General features: G+C 44.9%; 2 protein-coding genes across 9 annotated transcripts in view; one reads left to right on the forward strand and one right to left on the reverse strand.

The window, feature by feature from the left end:
• The window catches only part of LOC124309136 (protein kinase C), a 40,487-nt gene that overhangs the window by 17,188 nt on the left and 1,553 nt on the right, over window positions 1–21,746 (forward strand). For 4 of the 6 annotated variants that reach the window (XM_046772433.1, XM_046772434.1, XM_046772435.1 and 1 more), the window contains 3 exons: window positions 3,623–3,993; window positions 4,105–4,537; window positions 11,933–12,149. The gene's annotated coding sequence lies outside the window, so the exon portion shown is untranslated. Of the gene's footprint in view, window positions 1–1,683; window positions 2,776–3,622; window positions 4,015–4,104; window positions 4,538–11,932; window positions 12,150–21,746 lie in introns of those variants that run through there. The other 2 variants (XM_046772430.1, XM_046772432.1) reach the window with 2 other exon arrangements.
• On the reverse strand, window positions 1,992–21,701 carry LOC124309128 (myosin-I heavy chain). 3 transcript variants are annotated; one of them, XM_046772410.1, is made up of 15 exons: window positions 21,348–21,701; window positions 16,754–16,860; window positions 14,902–14,964; window positions 11,348–11,600; window positions 10,420–11,237; window positions 9,440–10,334; window positions 9,087–9,339; window positions 8,940–8,975; window positions 7,595–8,621; window positions 6,920–7,509; window positions 6,658–6,847; window positions 5,139–6,585; window positions 4,774–5,063; window positions 4,058–4,510; window positions 1,992–3,978 (listed from the first exon to the last, which is right to left on the reverse strand). In XM_046772410.1, exons 1-15 carry the CDS (start codon window positions 21,370–21,372, stop codon window positions 3,778–3,780), a joined length of 6,648 nt encoding a protein of 2,215 aa, XP_046628366.1. In that variant the 5' UTR covers window positions 21,373–21,701; the 3' UTR covers window positions 1,992–3,777. The 3 variants fall into 3 exon arrangements, with proteins under 3 accessions (XP_046628366.1, XP_046628367.1, XP_046628368.1); XM_046772411.1 differs by lacking the exon at window positions 8,940–8,975; XM_046772412.1 differs by lacking the exons at window positions 10,420–11,237; window positions 11,348–11,600.

Raw genomic sequence — 21,746 nt, forward strand, 5'->3', positions numbered from 1 at the left:
TATATATGAGATATATATATGAATAATTAACTTATCTGCCATTCGATCGAAAAAAAAATAAACAAATGCTTTCGGTGTTCTGAGATGAGAGAAAACTGTCAAAAAAAAAAAAAAAAAAAAAAAAAAATAAAATTAAAAAAAGTAATAAGCATTATGTATGGTATACACATACTACTTACAAAAGTAATATATACGCATGTTATATATCATCATGCATATGGTAACATAAGTAATAATAATATTAATAATAATGATAATATTATTGATTGAATAAATAAATATTAACGGTAATGTATTCATATTTCTGTTAGCAAATTGAGGTAATAATATTATGCTTTTCAAAAGTATTATTTAACAAATTTTTATAAGTCCACGAGTACAATTAACTATATAACGTCCGTATTATGTTATTTCGAGGACATTGCCAGATATTGTTAATATTTTTTGATTTTTGATTTTTTTTTTCTGGTTTTACAACGGCCGAATGATTCCACCTATTATTATTATTGTTGTTGTTGTTGTGGTTGTTGTTGTTGTGGCTGCTGCTGCTGCTGCTGCTGCTGTTGTTGTTGTTGTTATTGTTATTATTATTATTGTTGTTGTTGTTATTATTATTATTTATATCATCATCATCATCATCGTCACCGTCGTTGTTAGAAATTCATCGCTTACACGTTTTCATCTGCAGGCGGAAGAATATTATAGTCAATTATTCTTTTTTTCGATGAGTCGTCAATTGTGTGTTAATTTTTATCATTTTGCATCTTCCCTACAACAGCAAAAACAACAACAACAACAACAACAATTAAACGCATTGAAACAATATTCAATTAATTATATTGAAATCCTTATTCATAAGGACCACGCCGGTGCCAAAACGCATCATCATCATACCTACGATACTTACTATATAGGAGAATGAAAGTTACGTATAATTTATATTAATTAAATAAAGGAAAAAAAAAGAATAATATCAACCACCTACCGTTTCGTAGAAATCGATAATATACAATAATGAGATTCTCGATACACGTTACACACCGTTAAAAAATAAGCATAATTGGACGAATCCTAAGTTTCTTTCCTGATGCAATGTCCTCGGTATTATTTTCTTACCTTCGTTGTACCGCATAATTATTATCGCGTGGAAGAGAATTTGTCAGCGTCGAAAAGAGGGAACGGAGAATCGAATGAAAAAAAAAACCGAAAAAAATACCCCAGAAAAAGGCAAGTTGAGAGAAAGGATAGAAAAAATATTGTAACATTACCTAAGAGAGAAGAGAGAGAAAAAAATACGTTGTAAGTAACAAATACCCAAATCTATTGTATAACTATTGCTATAGAATAAATAAATAAACAAACAAATGAATGAATAAATAAATAAAACTAATCTATCTACATACATATATATATATATATATATATATATATATATATTAATAAATGCATAGATAATGTATATTATACAAATATATAACACGCCGCATGCGAACAGTTGCTTTGCCGTTTTCCCTATCTGTGTAATGAAAAGAATATTATTATTTTACGCATGGGTGTTATACTTGTGCAAGAAAAGAGGAATATAATACACGATGAATATAGGTGTTATAATGCGAATAAAAGAAATTCTCCGGTAGATGAAAATATATTCATTGATTGAATATTTTCGTTTTACTTGCATAGGGTTGGCGACCCGAGCAGCTGGTATTTGAAGCGAGAAAACACTGTTACTTGTCTGATTATTGTGTAAAAAATAAAAATGAAAAAAAAAACATATATATATATATGAAGGAAAAACAAAAAAAAAAAAAGAGTAGATAGAAAAGTCGTAAAATACATGTGTGATATATGATGGCATTACCCTTCGGCAAGAAACACGGGAGCTCGTGTGTATATTTTAATCCCAGTTTTACATTTTTCCCATTCTCTCGAGTCATATTTCATATCTCATCCTTATTGCGGGGAATTACATTTTAGACAATTACACCGTGTCATTGCAATATAATGATTTTATTATGTTCTTACAGGATTCGAGTATACTTATATAATAATAATAATAATAATAATAATCATAGTAGTAATAATTTATATACAGAGCGGTTTCGATTTATCATAATATCATACACTAATATATAATTTTTAATAACATTTTTAACTAATGATTCATCACTCAATCGCTACACGTTGCATACGAGTTTATTTATTTATTTGTTTGTTCATTTTTAACGTTAATTTTAAATATAATATTATATATATCCCCACGTTGTTCTGTTTCCATGCAACAACGTGGATCACAGTCTATATTTTTCTGCATTCGCCGACACAACCGTTTAGCAATTGTTTAAAAGGTTTTTCATTCCTTATTACTTGTTCATTTGCCACGCAAATTGATAAAAGCTTTGCATTCTCTCGATATTCTACTGTTGTTATGTTTATACTACAATACCAGGATCCTTAGGAACGAAATAATGTTTCTCTTGTTTTGTGTCAAATTTTAATATCGTCATCATTCGATATCTCGACGAGAGCTAAAGCATTTCAACGCGCGGTGCTGAGAGAGAATTTTCATACGGCCGAAATCAAGTAACAAGTTGAGTATTTACAGAGAAATAATTCTATCGAGGATACAATAATGAGAAATTATTCATTTGTTAGGCTCTTTAAAAAATATCGTCAGGTATAATATTATATGATAACACTTGATCGCTGAATCTGATCTGTGCCGTCGAGAGGGACAGCTACATTGAATAATGTTTTACCGCCCGTTAGTCTCGTTGCCATATCAAAATATACACGTAACAAGTACAATATATATTTATATCTGTAAATATATATATTTATAAGATATAATTTTATTTTTCCTTTTCTCATAACAATTCGCACTCGTTGAACGTCGTTGTTTCATCGGCGGTGCGGCGTTTTTTTGAGATTAGAGAAAATTGTGCGGGGCTCGGTTTAAACTTTCGCACTTTGCGCAGTACGCGGAATAATTAATTTAAACATTATCTATTCACTGAGCCCTGAGATTGTACACTAACAGCAATTTAACTATACATTCGCGCCTCACTTCTCAATGCTTTTTTTTCAATATAAATTCTAGATTTTTTTTCACTATAAAGCAATGCGAAATAATATTTTGAACCTACGATTACTATCTAGGAGTTTTGTTTTAATTTCAAGTAATATATAAATATTCATTGTGGCTATCAAGTTTATTCGCTATACTTGTCTAACAGGGCTATTTCATTTTTACATTTAACGCCGTGCAAACTCGTTATATTTCGTTTTCTTCACTCCTGAATATCTTGCACTGTTTTTAATTTGGCAGTGTGTAATATTTTCTCGAATAATAATGATAATCGTGACATCACTGATAATATTAATAATGATACATAGTAAGTGTTGTTTAAATGCATTTTGGTACAACGTGACGCATCTAAACCAAATTGGTTTTTCAGCGGCTAATCGATAAATACTGGAAAAGAAAACATGATTAGGCTTTACTGCTATCTTTCTTTTCGTTCGTGTTTCGACGTACGTTTTACACGCGTGCGTACGTGCGACATATAATACGAACATGTTTATTTGTCTGATTGGTTTTCGTTTTCTTTTTCTTTTACAGCCCAGGCGCTACTAGCTAGCTATTATCTTCGATCCTTGTGCGTACGTTTTGTATCAACTTACTCAGGCTGGTGCCAAGTATGAAAGATCAGTCATTATTCTAGTACCAGGATCAACGTCGTTTCAGCCTCTCTAAATACCAATGAGTAGCCGGAATTAACTGGCCTGAGAGTGTATCACCGGTGCCGGCCTGTGCAGCATAGACACCGGTCTAGACCTTCGTCCTCCAGCCGACGATGGCGGAGCCTGAGGCTGTTGACTGACCTGCTGCGCGATGGTCGAATCCCGCTTGGATACTTCGACCGGGGACTGAAGGACCTCCGTGTACTCCCTGATTAGATTTGATATTTGGAAAGCCTGCGAGAGGGAGAAGTGAGGTTTATTCAGAGACAAGTTGAGACAAATTGATAAGATATCAGTCGAAGATATCAGTTACCTGCGACGTTGTTATGATAACTTTGCTCTGCTTTTTGTCCGTCCCAGTAATGATCATCAGGCAATTGAGGGCTGGACTGAAACTAAGGATACTTCCGTACTCGTAGCTGCAGAGAGCGTTCCGAGAGCGATGCTCGAGTAAATGTAGACCCTTCTGGTCAACGGCAAGCCACAAGACTCTCGGCCAGTTGGACGTGAAAGACTGCATTACGTCGAATATCGTCGCCTTGTGCAGTGGCCAGGACTGAATCAAATTCAAAAATGCCTTCTTCGCCTCCGGCGGCGTCATTCCTCTCAGCGATTGGTGGTGTTGCAAAACTCCGTCGGGACTCAGATTCGGGACTAGTCGAGCCGGCAAACAGTGTCCAGCTATTCCCCGGTACTCCTGACCACCGGACAAACCCTCCTCGCAGTCGCCCAGTTCCAGCTGGGCTTGCAGAGCCGTCAGCATCATCTGGAATTGATGGAAAAACGTGAAAGGGTAAGTGCGGCACATTTTAACGACGAGGAAATTAGTAACTTTACTGTGACGATGCATGTTTAGGAAATATCGTTACTTTACACAACCGTGACAAACAAACTCTTTCAAAGTGATTCTGAAATTTCGCAACAATGATTTTTACCCTGATGTTTTGTTACGTTAACGTTAATAATTTCATCCTCATTCATTTCAACCCTGTTCAATATGCCGATGATTAACCAGCGCGATTTACTCACCGCCTCTTTGTCCGTGATCGGGAATCTATCTGCGCGTAAATCGTGCAAAACCTGATGATAGAGAAGCTCTTTCTCAACGGGATCGTCAAGGTTCATGTACTGGTCGAGAAACAGGTGCTTTTTGAAGAGGAACAAGTGATGCGTGTGCTTTCTCTGCGATTGCTGGGATTGTTGGGTGTGCGTCGCACTGGCTGTTCTGTAACGCTCCCATTTCGACATGACATCGGCTATTTTCTCCTCCGGAACAAGGGAACGTTCGGACGAACCGAGTTTCTCGTAAATCGCATATCCTGGAAAGTTAGAAAAACATTCGCGTTACGGTAACGGCTCGTCACGATTTCCTTGTCAATTGAATCTCTACTCACCCATGGCCGTTTCCTCGAGTCCAATTTTCACCTTGATTATTTCCATCACGTCACGCGCCGTTGACGACGGATGAAATTCAACCGCGTGATACTGACCGTCCATGAAATGGAACCTAGCGTATATAGGCCGCCTGTTTATGGTGCACATGATTTCCTCTCTGCTGGGCGGCCACTGCCTCCTCCTCGTACCCTGTGTCTTGTTCAAACATTTCTCGGAAAATCTCGCGTACTTTCCCTCCTCCGTTACGTAGTCGCTGGCGCATCTCTTCAAGTGGGCTATTAAGTACTTTCTTATTATCTTCTGTGGCGGCAGAATGACCGAGCAAGCCAAGGAGAGAAGCGCCCAGTGTCTCAGGTTCACTCTGCTGTTTGGGTCGGGGTGGTCGGTAGTTTGCTTTATCAGCTGGAGATAGAGCTCGCCGAGGAGGCTCTCCTTGCGCATACAGCGCTCCATGATCGTCTGGATCAAGTTCACGTGCTCGTCCTCTACGCTCCGAACCGCGTCCCCGTTCTGTCCGAGTCCGGCGTAGGTCAGGATCAGTTGAAATACGCTCAGTGCGATCTGATCCTCGGCCTCCGGAAGCTTCGTCAGGCTTTGGGGTATCGGCTGCCTGCCGAACGCCCAATAGGCGTACGGAAAGCCCTTGTAAGTTTCCCCATGGTCCATCGCGTTCCCGTGTTCCTGGCGCAACTTCTCTATCCTGTGCTTGGACAGCCGGCGCAAAGTGTTTCTGAGGAATCCGCCGCCCATGTCTTGAGGCTTTCGCAGTGCGTCCGAATCGACCAATGTCCTCCGACAGTTTACCAGGTTGTGATAGAGACGTACTCTGTCCTCATTCGTCATCCCCTTGACCTTTTTCACCGGTGCCTCGTTCTCCGTTATCCACCCGGCCAGGGCTGGACAGTAACTGACGATCAGACTGCCGATCTCATTTTTCTGCTTCGTCTCGAAGACGAAACACTTGTGCGAGCTGTCCGGGTTGTGCCTCAGCAGCGAAAGCGTGATAAACGAGTCGCTGGGGTCCAGCATTATGCTCTCGACATCCTGGTATCTGTACTCGGACAGCACGAACTTGTCGTCCGGCTTTATTAGCATCAGACCGTCGCAGTTTATTCCCAGTATCAGCTGATTACCGTAGGACCAATAACCCCGGTACGTCACGTTGAACATCGTCGTACCGTAGAGCGGATACTGCATCACGCAAGACAGGTACAACACTTTCGCGGCCAACTCGGCACGTCCAGCTCCGTACTGCATGTGGGCTTGGGCTATTATCGGCACCCAGACGTCGTCCCCTCGAGCTCTGCTTATGCGGTACGGAAGGAAACTGTCAACTTCCGCGTAGTAGTCGAGCCGATCGTTGTCCTTCGGATCCCCGAGTGCAACCTGAGCCTGCAGCCCGGCCAGTTGAAGCGCGACTTTTTCGGACACCGGAAAATCGTCGCACTGAAAATAAGAATTTGACATTAGTCTCGCGAATCGCATACCGGTGAAGGGCGACCTATGTGTCGATGCTACCTTGACGACGTTGTAAACTGCCTGAGCGTAGAGCATGTTGACCTCGACAGGATCCTGGGACAACTCGCGACTGTTTCTGAATAATCTTCGTTTGAATACAAACCGATTCTCGCCGCTTCCCAGTGTCGGATTGTTGCTTCGTCTCAGAGTCGAAAATGTCGACTGGGTCGTGTTGAGCTTGCATTGCTTCCTGCGGAAATAAATTCACTACTGTAAAAATAAATCCCTGCCTTCGAAGCTTGATTAACACGTTATAACTCACACTTCCCAGGCCGCTATCACATCGTAGAGGTAATCGTGGGCTCGGACGTGCTCCTCGCCGTCGGGTCTGCTCTGGTATATCGCCCATCCGTCGAGGGACCTAAGTCCAAGTTTCTCGGCCAATTTGGCGGCCGCGTCGGCCGCCGTGTCCGTCGGGTGTACGTCGATAGCCTTGGTCCTGCCGTCGAGGAAGAAAAAGCGACAGACGATAGTGCCGAGTCTCCTCATCGCCGCGATCTCAACCGTCGACGGAGGAAACTGTCTGCAAGATACTTTGGTGTTCTTGCAGTTGTCGACGCACCATTGAACGTACTGACGGAGTTTACCCTCCAGGGCAAGGTTCTTCTTGAGAAACGACACGAAGTACTTGTAGAGGAGTTTGCTCGGCTGGAACGCGACGATCGCCAGGCAGAGAAGCAGCCAAACCCGTTCCGCCCATTCCGGATTCGGGTTGTTCGTCGCCTGACGCATGCACTGGACCAATATCTCGTCCCTGAGCTCCTCGCGCTCGATTCCATAGCTGATTATTACCTGGATAGTCGCGATCTCTTGCTCAAGCTTCATCTCGCCTCGCGTGTACTTGCACAAGTCCTGCGATAGGAGGTGAAAGGAAGTAAAGAGAGAAAATCAAGTCGGACCATCCGTGTTTTCAAGCTTCAATCGCGACCGAACTTACCCTGAACACCGAGCATGCGACGTTCACGTTGTCCGGGTCGTACATGTGGATGTGAGAGTTGGGTATGCTGGATCCCTTGTAGTACGTGACCATTTCGTACTTTGGTATGAACTCGAGACTTTTGCCGCGCGACTTCCTCGTCAGCGTGGCGATGATGGTGCCCTCGGGGGATCGCTCGTGGTTGTTGAAATAGTTCTGGGCGAACTCGACGATGTCATGATACGTGGCGTCCGCCTCTTGGACATCCTTGTTCTCCTCTAGTTCCTGGAGTTTCCTCTCGACGCGGAATTTCCGCCTCTGTTCCCGCTCGGCGGGCTGCTGTTCGTGGACGTGGGAAGCCGGCGTCGGGGGCAGCGACTGCGACTGGTGATGGTGATGGTGGTGGTTGACCATTCCATTCGAGTTTCGAGAATCCGATCTGGGCGGCGGGCTACCGGCTATTGGCTCCTTGGCTATTTTGCTAGTGGGCACTGGAGGCGGTGAACCGCAGAGATCGCCGTTGCCGATCGTCGATCCGACGCCGATGAGCACCGGGCTGCTCGGCCCGTTCTCGTCCCTCGGCAGAACCGACTCGTATATCGGCTCTCCGTCACCCGTCGTCGAGAGACCGGAGCTGTTCGTCGCGCTCGGAGACTCATCGTCGAGAACCGCGGGCGGCGGCGGTGGAGGCGGAGGTTCCGTCGGCTCCGGGAGACGCGGCTGTGCCAGCTTCGCCGCCGCCCTTTGCTGTTGCTGAAGCACCGTTTCTGCGTTCGCCCCGCTCTGTTTTCGCTCCTCCTGCATGCCGTTCTGACCCAGCTCCATCTCCTGCTGGATAACCGTCTCCAGTTCAACGTCCAGGTCCTCGACCAGCTCGTCCATTTGCTCTCCGATCTCGTCGATTATCTGGTTACTCTTTGTCGATTGCACATCCGATAGGAAGGAGAAGAGGTTGTCCAGGTCTACCGCCTGCAGTTCGGACGTTGCCATTTTCGAATTCAGCTGCTCGGCCATCTGGGACAGCGCAGCGATCTCCTCCTGCGCCTTTCTGCAATTGAATAAAAGTATTAGAGACCGTTAGAGGTAGGTCGACGACAGATATCGCGGCGAGGATCTAAATCCTTTGGTTAGACATTCCAAACTCGCATACTGTACAATATTTATTTTTATCAAAGACGTGCTGATGTTGAGGAGTTGTTGTTTTTGTTTGTTCCATCATTCATCGTGCCTGTTATAGTTACAGACTTGCGGGTTATATATCAGGCGTAGAATAGTCAGAAGAGGTTGTGTATTAATAAGTATAGCAAGACAGTAATAAATTGATTCAACGAAGAGACGGTACACGCAGGCATTTCACCGAACTTACCCTCGCTCCATTCCCATAATACCGTCGTATTGCGCGCTACAAGACACAAAGGGGGTACACGATAATGAAATATTGTCGTTCTCAAGTCGTCGTATCCATGTCCAATTCGACAGTCAATAATCAGGTCGTCCTTGTTTGCACACTCACCTCTGTGTCTCCTCGAGCGCTTTCTTGTCTTCCATGTGTTTCCGTTCTTCCTCCATCCTCTCTCGTTTCCTCATCTCCTCGTCGACGCGTCGCATTTCTCTCAGAGCCGCGGCAACCTCGCGTGCAAATACGCCCCGGAGGTGGGACTGAATCACGACCGCAGCCCTCCGCTTCCTTATAAACATTATACGGAGTTTCCATCCACGGTAGGCATGCTGAACCTTTAGCGCAGCTTCTCTTACTCGTAAAAATTCTGGAAAATGTATAATAGAAAAATTGGATTTACTGTATCGTGAAATCGTCGTTGCCTCACGTATGTATACGTATATGTATTGTTATTATTATTATTATACCTTTGCGCGCTGTGTAACATCGCCAAATCTTCTGTATGACGATCGCGTTTCTAGTCACCATTTGGTTCCTCGAATCTTCGAGAGGTTCGTGAACGTAGCTTCTAAGGAATACTTTCGTCCTACCGATCTGCCATTCGGTCTCCGGTATTCCCTGGCTTCGTATCAGTCGCCTGACAGCCTCCTTCTCGTCGTAGTTACCGAGTAGCCTGCCTTTGTCGAGACATCTGTACCTCGCGACGAAGTCAACGAACGGCATGTGTATCGGGAATCCTTCTTTTCTTATTCTGATGATGTCGAGCATACCCAAGTACTTTAGTTGGTCCAGCACCAATTGCTCGTCGTAATTGTTTGCCATCTTTTTCATGTTAGGTTTTATGCAACGCGCGTACCACGGCGTCGTCGCCTGGAGGACATCGACCAGTGCTTGAAGCTGGTGCCTGAACGAGTCGCAGAGGGTCGGTTTCCCCTTCGACGTCCCTCGGGACACCGTCATCGTCCCGGATCTGGCAACCGTGCAGCTCAGCAGGTCCTGATATCTCGTTATCTCCTGAACGAATTCGTTCGTGCTCCTTGACATGAAGTCAAAGAATACGTCTTGCTGCACGTCCCTGTTCTTATCGACGAATCCCTCGACGGTATAGGTCACGCAACCGGCGTAATGCTTCACACCGAACTCCGTCTCCCACTTCCTCCGGTCGTCACCCTTCACGTAACACGGATGGGCGTCGAACTCGGCATGTAAATTGGACAGGTAGGCCAGGTCCGATCCCTTCGGCATGTGGCACTGCTCGGTTAGCATCTTCAGCACGCATCGCGGCGGCTTCTCGATCAGCTCCAGGCACAGCGTGTTGTCTGTAAACTGGATGTGCGAGTACTGGATCTCCTCCTGACGGTACTAAAACGACGAAGTAGAAAAGAAAAATGACCAGCTTATCGAAACCGTCGAGGTATATCAAGGTACGCCTAAACACGATACTCACGATCTCCTGCTCCAAGGCGAATACGTAGTGATTGAAGAACTTGTGGAGCTTCTCGTTGGTGTAGTTGATACACAGCTGCTCGAAGCTGTTCGCGGCAAAGTTTTCAAACCCGAAAATATCGAGGACTCCGAGGAACCGGGAGCTGTCCTGACCGGGGTTAGTGCAGTTGTTGATGTGATTGATGAGCCAGGCGAAAGTTCTGGAGTAGAGTGCCTTGGCCATCGCATGTCTGTTTTCTCTAGCCTCCTGGACCTTGAGCGGAATCTCTGTGATGTTGCCCCGTACGTTGATCTGTCGCACGAGAACAACTCGGGTCACGTCCTCGATCTGGAGACCGAGGAGCGGGGCGACCGTGGCGACGATGTCCTCGTCGTCTCGGGTCACCTCGCAACGCTCGCCGTCGACGTCTTCGAAGCTGAGGTTGCCCAGCCACAGTATTGCCGACAAGACGCGGAATATTCCCTCGCACATCTCGGCTGGCACTTGGAGGACATTGAAGGCTAGCCTCAGGGCGTCGAGCTTGCGCGAGTCCGAGATACCGTCGATCTTGGTGCACCCGGACTGGTTTAAGTACTTGTAAAAACTCGCCGGTCGCAGCTTGTACTGATCGGCAAACTCCCGGTTGCTCGTTCCCGCCTCCACCAGCTGATAGAATACGTGGTAATTTCGCTCGAACGGACTCTGAAATGTTATTCTACTCTGCTCGAGGAGGTAGTCCTGGATTATGCATCCCTTTATCATCCACTTGCTGTCGAAACAGACTTGCATGAATTTTCCGAACCTCGAGCTGTTGTCATTTCGAACGGTCTTTGCATTACCTGCGGCACGTTCGAAAATAGCGGGAAGATAAATAAATACGAATGAAACGAATGCATAAACATCGGGGAAGGTTCCGTTGCACGGACAACGGCTTGAGTCGTCTTCTTACCAAACGCTTCAAGTATCGTGTTCGCCTCGAGGATTTGCTGCTCAACCCACGTGTCGACGTTACTGGTAACTGAGCACAAATACTGCAATATGAATTTGGTCGTTTCGGTTTTCCCGGCGCCGCTCTCGCCGCTGATTACGCAGGATTGATTGCTCTCGGTGTCCTGAAGAGAGCGATAGGCGGCCTCGGCTAGAGCGAAGACGTGCGGTTCCAAAGCTCCCATTTTTTGTCCATGGTAACGGGTGACGTAATCCTGCGGGTGGAGGTAAAGGTAGAGGTATAAGGGGGTGACAGCTTCTCGCCCTCGTAACAACATTACAAGAGCGATGATGACGATGATGATGTAAGGCTAAACGTTTTCCCTACTTCGCGACTCATCGTCATCATCATCGTCCTCGCATCTCGACTGTGCTTCGCTTTTTCCCCTGTGGCATCGTCGTGGCTTAAAGTGCAGCCCACGAGGGTTGAAACGGCCCTCTCGCTTACACGCTTGACTCCTAATTAGGTACTTCCTTCTTCACGCTGCACTAGTCGCAGCCATGCAGTGACATTTTAAGGCTCTACACCTCGTTTTCTACTCCACAGGGTACCAGGCTGGGACTGAGGATACAAGATTTGAGGGTCGCAGGGTGAGCGACACAAGTGCCCCTCTTGTCAGGAGGAACAAGATGATAATGATAATCACAATGAGTCGGAGAGGAATAGGAAACGTGCAACATTTCCCTCGACTCTTCACGTATGGTTTGCAGACTAGGATGTGACATTATCGAGCGAGGTGATCGAACATGCCGAACCCCACTGAGTGAGTAAATCCATTCACAGGCGTTCTTGGTGAAAATGATCACTACGATTTTCTACGAATTTTTAAGCAAATTGGAACATTTCGTACACAATTTTTAAGGAAAGTAACAATTCTTTACAAAAAATTATGCATGTTTATAACTTTGTAAGAAACAATACGAAATATTCCAATTTCTGTAAAAATTCGTAGTAGCTGTAGAAATATTTACCAGGGGTACCAATGCCGCAGCTGCAGAATATCGCACCGCGAATTTTAACCCCACGAATGAATGAACGGCGGGGTTCCATTCTAAACCCGTTCTAGCTATTCGTACATATATATATATATATATATATATACATACACACACACAATCTTTATGTATATATATATGGTATATATGACATCCATACACGTGCCATGCGCTCGGCGGTTCGCTCGGAGCTGGGACCGATCAATAGAAACCCGCCCCGTTAACTTTGACCGGCCCTAGCGGCCGGATCTTCGCCACCCAGTTTCCCGTGGATCTCCTCGAGGGCACACCCCGTTTTAAAGACAGTCGAGAGAGGGAAAATCACCGGCAAGCAACATTTATTGCTGCAGAGCGGCGGGGGACTGGGATGATGAATTTCCGCTAATTATTTGCGGACTTTCATCATCATCGATCCCATCAGGCTGAAGTTTGAACGTTATTGCAATGATGTATATCTTTGGAAAGAGTCGTGTTATTTTGCAACTTTGGGATTACCTGAAATTTAGTAAACTGTTAATACAGCATATATCAACAAACTGAAATTTTGTAAATTCGATTTCTTCAGGTATTCTGAAGGTACAAAACAGTAATTCTTGTTTCAACGTCTCCATATACATTAACGTTACCAACTTCAGCCTCGTTCGATCCGGCCGCTGCACACCCGTTCGGTTCCTTTGCACTGCACCCTCGCAATTGGGGTATGAAAATCACATGCGTCTGACCCCCGAAGGTGAGGCCGATGTGTAAACGTCGGGACCTGCACGCGGTTAAAACGATCAATCCCCGAGCAATGTGTCATTCCGCAAGCATGTAGCTTTTTTTTTTGTCATCAACTATTTTTTTTCGTTTCGCAAAGCGCCTCGCTAAGTACTCTTCACTTCAGAAATTATGAAGCAGACTATTCGAACGTGGTTGATGGTTCATGGTGTGCTCCGGTTTTCTGACCCAGTTTGTCATATGCTGCTGCTGCTGCGAAGGCGGAGCGAAATGCAGCGTATAGCAGATTGCACTTGTTAACTCTCTGCATGGTATACGTATACATACATTATACCTATGTGCATATTTCTAAAGCGGAATGTTCTCTTGTGTAGTATATTATGCGAAGAGGGGTAGAATGTCGACGTTATACGACGTAGCGCTGTCGCGAATTTTAAACGCGCGCTCTGTGTTTCCTTCGCAATCGTTATATGCGGCTTCAAAAATTTGTTCCCTATACAGCCGGAGAAAAACTATAGAAAAGGAATTTCCTACGCAGCTGCGATCCTTTGTTGTTTACTTATCTTGCGCGACATTTTCATATTTTTACTGCAGTTTTGCGGTTGGGTTCCGGTAACGTGACCGCTGCTGATATCAGTTGTACAGAGTTTTAAACTGTTTTACTGGCAATAACGCGGATAATCTAAGCATATTACGATGTTATTTTTTCTTGAATTTTGTTGAGTACGCAGAAGCAGACTAGCTGAACACGAGGAAGAGGGCATCGACTCGATTACGCGCATTCCGACCCTGCGACCAATCTCGTGACCAGATCTTGAAAATAGTCGACGTATCATTCACCTCTTTTCGCCGCGTGGCCTCGACTTACTTTTATTCATTTTGGACAGACTGCACTGCAGCCAACAAACCTGGAGATAACCTTGCAAAACTATGATTATACTGTCTGAAAGCGATCAGAATTATTATCCACGTAACACAGCCTTCCCTAAGATATATAATTATATATATAAAGTAAAAGCTGTGTGATTTCTGTTTCCTGTTTTCGTACCGCACACGCTTATAGGAACAGGCGACAAGAGCGCGTGATGTTACGGTAATCCGAGATTGGACCGTTGGAAGGAAACAAGAGTGATAAAGAAATCAGGATCAAGGTGATCGGTCGCTGTAAAAACGGTTCGACCTTGTATCGCAAATTCTGTCCACTCTCTCTTTCGCTTATCGAGTAATCGAGAGAGCGTATTTGAACGGTATTCGAATCGTGCCGAGTACGAGGCAGGAAGTTCCGATGAAGTTTTAGGGGCGTTAGAACCAATAATACGGCTAAACATAGACTTGGATATTTAGAGGAGCACCCTGCACCTAGTTGCGAGAAAAAAAAAGTTTAAGGAGCGCGAATGACAGAATGAACTGTACCCTCCCACTGACAGCTGTATTAAGTACCACGGCGAAGCGAATACATTACGCAGCTTATACCGAATTCACGATTCTCTCTCGGCACCAACTTATTATACATATATTACTATTCTCAAGATAGGACTTCCTGTCTCGACTGGCGGGTACACCGCACGCGTTCCATAGTCCGGAAGCACGTGGCTAGCGCCAGCGTTTTACGTACGTACCGCGTTGGTGTGCCTTTCTTGTAGTTACGTAGACATTTTCTCGCGCATAGGTTCCAAACTCGAGTTAATTAAATTATAGCTACGACGCATGGTTAACTGGATGCACGTCTAACTGTGAACGGATGATTATATGCATGAAGGAATATAAAACGGGTATGGGTTGGCATTCGCCGCTTCTCCTTACCGATGTGTAGATGTCGACTTCCTTGTAGGGATTGACGGCAATCAATATGGACCCGGTGTAGGTCTGTGAGGAAAAGTTTCAAGTTAAGGAAAACTTACGGTTTATAAATATAAGGATAGACGACAAAACTCGGCAACGTTTATATGTCTTCTATTAACAGGCCTGATATCACGTGTGTGTCACGTACGTATTGGGCTACATTACAAGCAGGTATACACCTATGCCGGTGACTGCTGCGAATCGATGAAAGAGCCAGGCCGGCGAAATGAATGACATTTGAATCGCGTGACACTGGAACAACGGGGAATGGCGTGGGTGTTAAAAGTCACCCCGGTTCCCGGTGGAGGATGGAGAACATAAGGACAACCTCGTCGCCTCGTGATCCACATACCCGACGGGTGGAAGGCTCGAGACATGTCGAGATCCGTGGCGCGGAAACCGAATCAGTAAACTGCGACGGACTCCGCTGGTTGATCGACCATCGGCGACCGGTCGGATCCCGTCAAATGCAGTTTGAAACGGAACCGTTTATCCGGGTATCGTTGGTTCGGTATTAAGTTCCATTGGCCCTTCCGGGCTCGCCGATCTTTGCCTTTTTTTTAAACCTTTAAACAACGGGAACACCGGTATACGGGGGCGACGCATGATCGACACTTTACCCCTGATAGTTTTAACATATTAGATACCATTTTTATGCATTTTCTGAAGGAGACCAAGAACCCCAAATCCCCATCCTCTAAAGGTTAAAACTCGTCTAGACGCCAGCGTGTTCGGGACTGGGACTCCCTCCCGTTCATCCTTTTTCGAACGTTACACGTACCGTTTTTAGTTACGTCATGTTTAGGGGTAGCGGAGTCTGCCGCGTGACTCATTCCCTGCCTTGCAGCATGCCGAGTAGAGCGTTCCAAATTCAAACGAACTGCCCCTGGAGACGCAGGATTTCAATGACGCGACTCTCGAGTCACAAGCTCTCCTGCTTATGTCGTTAGACCGCAAAGAGATTGTCGCGAGATTGTCGGTGTAAAAAGCAGTTTGCTTTTTCAATCATAAATGGAAAGAGGACGAGTGGACGGGCACATGGCTTTCTTATTAAATTTGCCGGTGCATTTTAACGTTAAGCCAATCGAACCTCCACACCATAATTAGAGCCTGCCTCGGCTGGGGCAAAACGGCGCGTATGTAACACCACGTGGCGCACATACACGCACGTATCTCTGTACCTGAGGCAATTATGTCATCCGGTTTTTGCGTACGCCGTTAATGCTCCCGCCCCCGCAAGCTCTCGAGCCGAGTTCAACGCTCCAATCAATGCACGCACCGGGTCTAAACGAAGGAATTAAATTGCGCTACGCGTATCTACGCGAAGCGGAATTCATTCCGGAGACGATTCGGATCCAGTGCGTTATTCACGTCCCGCGATCTGAACTCTGAACCATAGGTAGGAAATTCCCATTAACAGCTGAAAGTGTTCGAACGTTTGGATAAATCTTATCGCCGTGTGTAAGAGGAATTGAAAATTAGCTCGAAACGAGACGTCGACGATGATTTCCACCCACCGCCTCCTGCCGGGGTGGCGACCGAATATCACCGGGGTCACCGCCCCCAGGGTCCGCCGCTCGCCCTCTGCCTGTTTCTCTCCCTCCGGGTGCGGTATTCTATCCACGCACCCCTTGCGGCGCCGTGGGTCTCGTTTTTGCATCCCCCAGCATGCAGCGCGTCGCGCACGGGGTTGTCCGAGTTCACCGACCGTGGTGCGGACTGCTTGTCTTTCGGACTTTCAACAACGCAAGTGTCATTGCTAATATCGCAGTTTTTTTTTTCCCCCAACTTTCAACAACGTGTTAAAGGATACATATATTTGGTCGCGTTGGTAGCGGACCTGCAGGTTCCTGTTTATTCCGGTCTCGTCTATGTCGCTGATCACCGTCATATCCGAGACCCCCATCTCGGGCCTGGAGCCTGTAAAAATAAATACGTAACAACGTGCATGAGTCGATTAAATGAAATTCACTCGTTCTTCAGTCACAATAATTCGAATCACAAAATTCGTCGGTAATCTTCTTTGAATTCGGTGCAAATCATTTGTGTACCTACTTGAAACGCTCGGCAAGTACAGGAAAGTGTGTCGACTGTACTTACAGTATCAGAATATTATAATCTATCGCTCAGAGTCGCTTTGTACGGTCAATCGTAGCTTTCAGCGTTGAAAGTGTTTACCGAACAGGAAGTAGCCGTTGGGTTTGGTCTTACCCAAATGACGCAGGCCAGATGTGTTCTCAGCCGCAAGAGTATGACGTGCACGTCGGTTACTCGAGATCTTTCTTCGCTGTATAATTATGATGTACAATGAATAATACAGCAGCGTTATGTTTTCAATTCAAATTATATTTTTTTTTTCATTTTTTTTATATATCTCCAAGCAAATAATTCCGGCACAAATCCAAACTAATTCAAGTCAACTTGACTTAATTTTCCATAGTACAGTTGTTTCTCCGTTGATTTTCAATATTTCAGTTAATTCTCATTAATTCGGGTGAATTACAATCAATTTACAAACCTATTGACACATGAATTCGGCGAGTTGTTTCCTCCTCGATTATATACCTAGGTACCATATATACGTAGAAGATCTTCGGCAATAAAAAAGAATAAAGTCGCGCAGGTGGTGGACAGTGGAATCGCAGTACACGTAACGCTTCGGAAGGCAAAGTACGTATCACGGGTCTCGAGACATTCGTGGCGCGTGCTGCACCTGTAGCAGCTGGTAGCCCTTGGGCTTGGCGCGTGTCCCGATCAGTCTGCTGCAAGTACGTTATAATAAGACAGGGAGGAGAACGACTCGGTGTAAGAAAGAAATGGCTGCGGAGTGGAAGCAACCGAAATGTTTCGTCGCGGTGAGATAACTGTTGGGTGTAATTTCAATATCGACAAAATTTTCCGAAAGGCAGGACGACGAATGCTGTCAGAAAACAACGGGGCAATAATGGGCACCGAACCAGAGAAGTATAGTTCCTTTTACCAAAGGGCTTGAACGGAACTCGATCTCCTAGGACTTTCCGGGTAACGGCAGTAAATCCTCCGCCATAATTCTAACTCGGTTTGTATTTCTACTCATTTTTATGCGTCTGCATATCCTGCATATTCCTTATCGCTGTGGCCAGATCTACGTAGGTTTTCCATCTTGGACGTTCGTGAACGCACCACGCATATCTTGCCTCGACGTCGGGACGCTGCGCAGTTTCCAGACCGCCACGGATTTTTCGTCAACTGACTTTGCGTGTAACGGGATGGGTAGACTCTAAAACCGTGATTTGATTTTGGAAAAAGAAACATACTCATACACGAGGAAATGTGAACAAGAGGCAAGTACCTTGAACCCTGGATTTGATAATTATCGATGGAATTCTGATATCGTGTTTTTCGAACTAGGCAACGAGAGCTTACGTCGTGTAATAATATCGAACCTGTAGCTTCGGCCGGAAAGACATCCGCGCATTGCGTACGTAATCTTCGCACTGCGGGTTGGAGACGAGTAATTGACTATCGCATATGATGTATGTCCGCTATTTTGCTCATTCGCGTATCTAGAGCCATTGTACGCTGTTATTTCACTCCGCTATTTACGCATTATCGCTGTTGGAACCGTTCATTGCGTTTTAACGATAAAGTATTCATTTCCAGTCTTTTCCCTCTGTATCTAACAGACAGCAGCGATTTTCATACGATTTCGAAAACTCCCCGCGAAAGACAGACGGAATTGCCGACGATTATAAGATAAGGTACTATCTGGTAATACCATTGCAGTCGTTCTTTAGTTTGCCGTTAAGAAAGCGTTGCCACATTAACGATGACAGTTGTTGTAAAAGTTTCATAACAGAGAATGAGAGAGAAATGGAAATCGAAATCGAAATAGAAATAGAAATAGAAATAGAAATAGAAAGCGATTTATTATTATCCATGACAATGTTGGACAAAATTAGACCTAGGTACAGAAAGAACTTAGGACTAATTACAGAAAGAGAGAGAGGGAGAGTGAGGAATAGAGAAAGAGTTGCCAGAGCGCAGCTTTAATTCTACACCATGTTTAGTTTGAACAATCAGCGTTTATATTTAGCCGAAGCAGTCCTATTCGGGGAATCGCTTGCCGACGCTTCGGGATCGGCAGTCTGTTGGTTCCTCGGCTTGGTTCTGTGTCTAGCTCTACACGCAGACACTACGGAACATAGGTAGGTAGGTGGAAGGTGGTAGTGGGTATATAGTAGCTCGCAGGGCGGGCTACTTGACAGATGGTACCGAACTTCCAAACTCTCTCTCTCTCTCTCTCTGCTCTGCTCCTCGCACCCCCCTCATCCACCGTTGTTTCGTCCCCGCCCGGCTCTTCGTTTCCTATAAAGGTTTGTTGATTTTTTTCCCTTTCTTCCTGCAGTTGCTCTCTCCGTCTTCCGTTCTACGTTTCGTCTTTTCTTTTTTCTAAAATTCTATCCGCGTGCGCGTATTTACATTGAAAAAAAAGAAAAAGTGAGAGCCGCCGAGCAGGAACGTGGTGCAGCGTGAAATGGTAATAGAATAAGAAAGGAAATTTCCTCCGCCAATGCACTCCGCACACGCCGGTCTCATCGCCAGCTCAATTGAGAAAACCTCCCGAGGCGTGTACCTGAGGCATGGTTTTCAAGTGACGAAAGCATCAGGAATTCTACGAGCTGCGTAAACCGAAAGCATATTAGATACATCGGTTAAACGGAGTTCCTCGTTTCCTTTTTCCGTTATTTCCGTCTCGGCTCGGACCCTTGTTATCTATGTGCCGCGGATTTATACGCCATGCGTCTTTTAATCTCTATTCCTCTGTCAAGTATCACTCCGTGCACGTAGGAATATCCGATTTCCTTCTAAAACGCCGTGATAACGTACAGAGGAACCAGGCATAACTAAAAGCGATAAGGTATATCAGCTTGTCTTGATGGCGCAGGTATGCAGCAACAGGGTGAGGAGGGGGAATTATCTCGGAGGTGCGATCTAGTGCCCCTCTCCCGAGGCGTAAGAAAGCTCGGAGATCCGCTATTGATATTCTCCAGTGAGTCACGTCGCCGTCGCCAACGACGACGACAGCATCCCAGAAGGGGAATCCCCGGAATTTCGTGAGTGCCCTGCATGGCTGAGTCACGCTCTCACTTACGATTAACTCACAGGTATAAATCATACCCTGAAAGTATTTAGAGTCGCACTCTCTTCGCCAATGAATGGGAAAGCCATGACGACAATCTGAAGCAACGCTGGGTTGTGCGAGTCGAACTCTCCGTATACGTGAACTGCCGCGCGCGAGTTATCAGAGATGAATAATTCTTTCCGCTTGAATTAGATCTCACCCCCTTCTTTTTTTGTTCATTCGTACTCTTACTTTCATATCCAGATTACGGCAGTAAAAATACCAAAGAAAATTATAACTAAGATGAATATTAAATAATTTTTCCAAGTTTTCTATCCTCGGCATGCAACCTTGAAACAAACCGAAACATATAATCGCGTGATAATTAACTATAAATAAATGAAATGTGATAAGGAAAGGAAATGAAACGAAAAGATAATTAATTATATGCGTCTGCGGTGTAGTTGTGTATAGTACATACAGTTTGTAACTGGGTCAGACAAAATATGTAAATGGGGTGACACGAGAAAAGGATAAAAATGAAAAAAGGAAACGGTTTTTTGTTTCGACGACCAGCAATGCAAAGGCGTGTGTCCTTATGGTCTCGTGCAGGGTTTGCATGGTATACCTTTATACAGTATCTACGTATGTACATATATATGGGGCGGAAAAGAGGGGGATTGAGCTCAGGCATTGACAGCTGTTTCTATCTGTATATGTATATAACTATATATACACACTATGGGAATATGGACTATAGGAATAGTCGTTTCTGTGTATGCGTTTAGGTGACGTTTAGGAAAAGAGGATTACTGCATCATTAAGGAAATGTACAAGAAAAATTTACGGATAATATTGAAGATGAATATATACGTTTCTTTTTCCATTTTTTTTTTTACTTTGTCACAGTCACTCGCGAATGAGTGGAGTATTTGACGAAACTCCGAATCATAGGGGGGATGGAAAATGCATCGCAGCCGAAACGTGTGTTCGACACATTTTGTATGGGTATGACTGAAAAAATGTCATATGTGTTGCCGCGTGGAGAGATCCACCCTTGACAGTTGTCAATCGGACGGATTGTAGCGTGCTGCTGACAATGCGCATGAGAGCCGAATATCAAACTTGAAGAAATGAGGGTAAACTTGTTAGGGCTGTAAGTCGTGTTAAGAGTGCGTTTGGAAATTAATATTTCTTTCTCGACGATGAATGAAGCCGGTCTGATTTTTCTGGAATGATTCCGAGCATTCACGATTGTAAAATGGGAACGCGTGAGGATGTGACGAATAATAAGTTAACTTACCCTGAGTAAAATGCTTGGCAACCATGCTGGTGTCGTAGGTGGATGGAAAATATTCACCATTAAATTCAATTCCAATTATATCGTGGGTATATACGTTTTTGTAGATGTTGTTTCAACGTATAAAAATCACCGGTCGTCGTTGATATATATCTCGACGCGTGAAACTACTACAATATTCTATTTGTTACAGGTACTTTAGGAAATAGGAAAAATAGATGATCATTTCACCAATAATCACATTGTGCTTTGCAATACGAGACTTGAATATCGCATTGTTACTTTTCTTAATCACACACCCGAGGTCCACTCCCGTAACAATCGCGCATGTCCGACCATCCGCCACAATACTACCCAACTAAACGCAGACGGCTTCGGTTTCTCTGACCTCATCTTCGAAAT

The sequence above is a fragment of the Neodiprion virginianus genome, chromosome 7, assembly GCF_021901495.1.
Source record: "Neodiprion virginianus isolate iyNeoVirg1 chromosome 7, iyNeoVirg1.1, whole genome shotgun sequence".
Lineage (NCBI taxonomy): Eukaryota > Metazoa > Arthropoda > Insecta > Hymenoptera > Diprionidae > Neodiprion > Neodiprion virginianus.